Source organism: Tupaia chinensis, unplaced genomic scaffold (assembly GCF_000334495.1).
Source record: "Tupaia chinensis unplaced genomic scaffold, TupChi_1.0 Scaffold146740_1, whole genome shotgun sequence".
Lineage (NCBI taxonomy): Eukaryota > Metazoa > Chordata > Mammalia > Scandentia > Tupaiidae > Tupaia > Tupaia belangeri.
This window is the reverse complement of record NW_006206595.1, coordinates 421,581-426,013: the sequence shown is the minus strand read 5'-3', so window position 1 is coordinate 426,013 and position 4,433 is coordinate 421,581. Positions and strand designations below refer to the sequence as shown.

At 45.5% G+C, this 4,433-nt stretch overlaps 1 protein-coding gene across 2 annotated transcripts in view; it reads right to left on the bottom strand.

Moving 5' to 3' along the window:
* Positions 1–2,570: 2,570 nt before the first annotated feature.
* PRR13 (proline rich 13) overlaps positions 2,571–4,433 on the bottom strand; it is a 3,330-nt gene continuing 1,467 nt past the window's right edge. For both annotated transcript variants that reach the window (XM_006169066.3, XM_027768523.1), the window contains exon 4: positions 2,571–3,238. In XM_006169066.3, coding sequence (XP_006169128.1) covers positions 3,191–3,238 — 48 coding nt within the window. In that variant the 3' untranslated portion in view covers positions 2,571–3,190. The remainder of the gene's footprint in view (positions 3,239–4,433) is intronic.

Below are 4,433 nucleotides of genomic sequence, written 5' to 3'. Positions count from 1 at the left end.
AACCACCAACCACCATGCCTATATATATATATATAGGCATGGTGGTTGGTGGTTAAGGTGGCTAAATCCCACACGGCCAACTGTGCAGTTGAGTCCTGGACTTGACAGCTTGAAAAACACACCAGGCACGTGTGTGTGCGTGCCCAAAGTTCTGAAAAGGGCTTGTGATATGGCCATCCTCCTGGGAGGGGGGATTTCTCTCTCTCACAATCCCACACACCTTACAGCAAAAATAATTTTTTTTAGAGAGAGATTTTTGTTATAGGGCACATGCATGTGCCCTATAACAAAAATCTCTCTCTAAAAAAAATTATTTTTGCTGTAAGGTGTGTGGGATTGTGAGAGAGAGAAATCCCCCCTCCCAGGAGGATGGCCATATCACAAGCCCTTTTCAGAACTTTGGGCACGCACACACACGTGCCTGGTGTGTTTTTCAAGCTGTCAAGTCCAGGACTCAACTGCACAGTTGGCCGTGTGGGATTTAGCCACCTTAACCACCAACCACCATGCCTATATATATATATATAGGCATGGTGGTTGGTGGTTAAGGTGGCTAAATCCCACACGGCCAACTGTGCAGTTGAGTCCTGGACTTGACAGCTTGAAAAACACACCAGGCACGTGTGTGTGCGTGCCCAAAGTTCTGAAAAGGGCTTGTGATATGGCCATCCTCCTGGGAGGGGGGATTTCTCTCTCTCACAATCCCACACACCTTACAGCAAAAATAATTTTTTTTAGAGAGAGATTTTTGTTATAGGGCACATGCATGTGCCCTATAACAAAAATCTCTCTCTAAAAAAAATTATTTTTGCTGTAAGGTGTGTGGGATTGTGAGAGAGAGAAATCCCCCCTCCCAGGAGGATGGCCATATCACAAGCCCTTTTCAGAACTTTGGGCACGCACACACACGTGCCTGGTGTGTTTTTCAAGCTGTCAAGTCCAGGACTCAACTGCACAGTTGGCCGTGTGGGATTTAGCCACCTTAACCACCAACCACCATGCCTATATATATATATATAGGCATGGTGGTTGGTGGTTAAGGTGGCTAAATCCCACACGGCCAACTGTGCAGTTGAGTCCTGGACTTGACAGCTTGAAAAACACACCAGGCACGTGTGTGTGCGTGCCCAAAGTTCTGAAAAGGGCTTGTGATATGGCCATCCTCCTGGGAGGGGGGATTTCTCTCTCTCACAATCCCACACACCTTACAGCAAAAATAATTTTTTTTAGAGAGAGATTTTTGTTATAGGGCACATGCATGTGCCCTATAACAAAAATCTCTCTCTAAAAAAAATTATTTTTGCTGTAAGGTGTGTGGGATTGTGAGAGAGAGAAATCCCCCCTCCCAGGAGGATGGCCATATCACAAGCCCTTTTCAGAACTTTGGGCACGCACACACACGTGCCTGGTGTGTTTTTCAAGCTGTCAAGTCCAGGACTCAACTGCACAGTTGGCCGTGTGGGATTTAGCCACCTTAACCACCAACCACCATGCCTATATATATATATATAGGCATGGTGGTTGGTGGTTAAGGTGGCTAAATCCCACACGGCCAACTGTGCAGTTGAGTCCTGGACTTGACAGCTTGAAAAACACACCAGGCACGTGTGTGTGCGTGCCCAAAGTTCTGAAAAGGGCTTGTGATATGGCCATCCTCCTGGGAGGGGGGATTTCTCTCTCTCACAATCCCACACACCTTACAGCAAAAATAATTTTTTTTAGAGAGAGATTTTTGTTATAGGGCACATGCATGTGCCCTATAACAAAAATCTCTCTCTAAAAAAAATTATTTTTGCTGTAAGGTGTGTGGGATTGTGAGAGAGAGAAATCCCCCCTCCCAGGAGGATGGCCATATCACAAGCCCTTTTCAGAACTTTGGGCACGCACACACACGTGCCTGGTGTGTTTTTCAAGCTGTCAAGTCCAGGACTCAACTGCACAGTTGGCCGTGTGGGATTTAGCCACCTTAACCACCAACCACCATGCCTATATATATATATATAGGCATGGTGGTTGGTGGTTAAGGTGGCTAAATCCCACACGGCCAACTGTGCAGTTGAGTCCTGGACTTGACAGCTTGAAAAACACACCAGGCACGTGTGTGTGCGTGCCCAAAGTTCTGAAAAGGGCTTGTGATATGGCCATCCTCCTGGGAGGGGGGATTTCTCTCTCTCACAATCCCACACACCTTACAGCAAAAATAATTTTTTTTAGAGAGAGATTTTTGTTATAGGGCACATGCATGTGCCAGAGAGACAGACACAGAAGGGAGAAATCACCCCCCAGGGAGATGGCCATGCCACAATCCACTATCTTCAATTCTTTTCTCAGGATCTTGGGCACGCATGCACAAATGCCCAGTGTGAGATCTAAGCTGCTGGGTCTGGGACTCAACCCACAGTCACCTACATAGGAGTCCAGTGATGTAACCATTACACCATCTGCTGGTCCCCTCTATAGAAATTTACAATGAGAGTGAGAGAGAAATAATTTAAAGGGTCTGTGGAAGTGTAGCTAACGTCGTAGAATGTGCTAATAAGCTCGCCAAAGCAATGGCACAGGTGAACACAGACTGGGAGAAACAGCTTTATTCGGACTAAGCTGGAGAATGCGAGTCGGACCTGAGATAACATATTAGGCTAAGGAGTTAAGATTAGGTTCCAAAAGGGCAGTTGGACCTCAATCAACTAAATGGACTGTACTTCCCAGCAGCCTTGCAGTTAGTGCAATCAATAAAAGGCCTGCTGGGAAATGTATTTGCCACTAAATCATCCAAAAGTACCAACATAACAAAACAGATACAGGATATTCTTCATCATTAAATTTCCCCAACCCCCTGCCAACCATGAGTATTACAAAAGGAAAGAAACATCCCATTATACAGATCTGAAACTTGTCTTCAGCATTTAGCACAAACATCTCACCATCTTCAAAAAATAGCTCCCCTCTAATTCATCAGCTATAAAATCTACCTGAGCACCAAGCAGGTGCCAACCCATGGCAATCCTCTTCCCATTTTCCCTGGCCAGTCAGGGCTGACAGCAGGGTGAGGCCCAGGTGGGGCTGGGGCTGGAGAGTGGGGTGGGGCGGGAACAGGGCTAATTTCCCCCAGTGCAACATGACATGGCATCTGAAGCTTGATGGGAGAGCAGAACTGGTGAGACTTGAGGGAAGGGTCCAGGCCCTGCATTCAGTCAGAGTCACTGCTGGAAGAGGAGGAGGAGGAGGAAGAGGAATGCTGCAAGGGGAAAGGGGAAAGGAGATAGCATCAGATCCAAATGACCTTTGATCACTCCATGAGCCAATCTTTGGTGTCCCACCCCTCCACCCAACACTTGCTTCCCTGAGAAAGTCAGGAGCCTTAAATCAGACTGTCCCTTAAACAAACCCAAGGGTTTCCTTCAGCAGTGGGTACACAGGAATGGATCAAGCCATCCTCAACCACTGTGCAGAATTTAACCCACTGCCTTTGTGGCAAGTTTCACAATTTACTAAGAATAAACTATAGGCACGAGCATAGTATCATTCTAGGAAATGGTTGCTACTTATAAATGCTTACTTAAATGCTGTACACAAAGTCCCTATAAATCTAAGAAATTAGATCCTGTAGAAACAGCAGCTGTGTGTGTATGTATCTCTACTTCTTCCTAAACCCTGGATGGGAAAAAAGGCTGGCAGAGTCCTATTCAGGTTCCTTACACGCCTACTCCCATTGATGCCACCACTGCAAACAGTTTTTAGTTTCCTTTTCCTCAGACTTCTACCAAAGACCAAGAATCAGCCCAAATCCATAAGGTAAACAAATGCTGGGCAGAAAAATATAAATGAAGGCCTCCTCAAGATCCAGATTAGTTTAATCTGACTGGAAGTAGAAATATCACACTTTACAGATCTTAAAACTTATCTTCAGCGTTTAGCTCAAATGTCTCACCATCTTTGAAAAACTGTTCCCCAGTGCTGTCCACAGAGCTACTCTTTGGCTTCCTACAGAGTGAAGATACTTGTACTTAACCTTGGGGCTGAGTTCAAAATCCCCTTAGTCCTAGGCTTATTTGGAGGCTGAGTCACTGCTCTTGTCCTCAGTTTCCCTTTTCAATGGTAGGACAAAGGTCTACATAATTAACACAACACCCTGAGCACACTGAAGGAGAGAAAAGAACTCCAGGAACTAAGACCAGATTATTAGTCTATTAATTATTATATAAACCTTTGCTTTGTCAAAGGACCGACCCTGTTTACAAATCTAACAGTTTGACAACCTCAATGGGTGTGTTCCACTTGCTCAAACGTGTACCTGGAGGGGAGGGAGCAAATGTTCTCCAAGAGAGTAAGATAGATAAGATGGGCTTTTGACTCTGACAGCGACTAAGGTGCATCTTAACCCCTTCCAGATAAAAAGGGCCTGATATTTCTCTTCAAGATGATCAGACTGT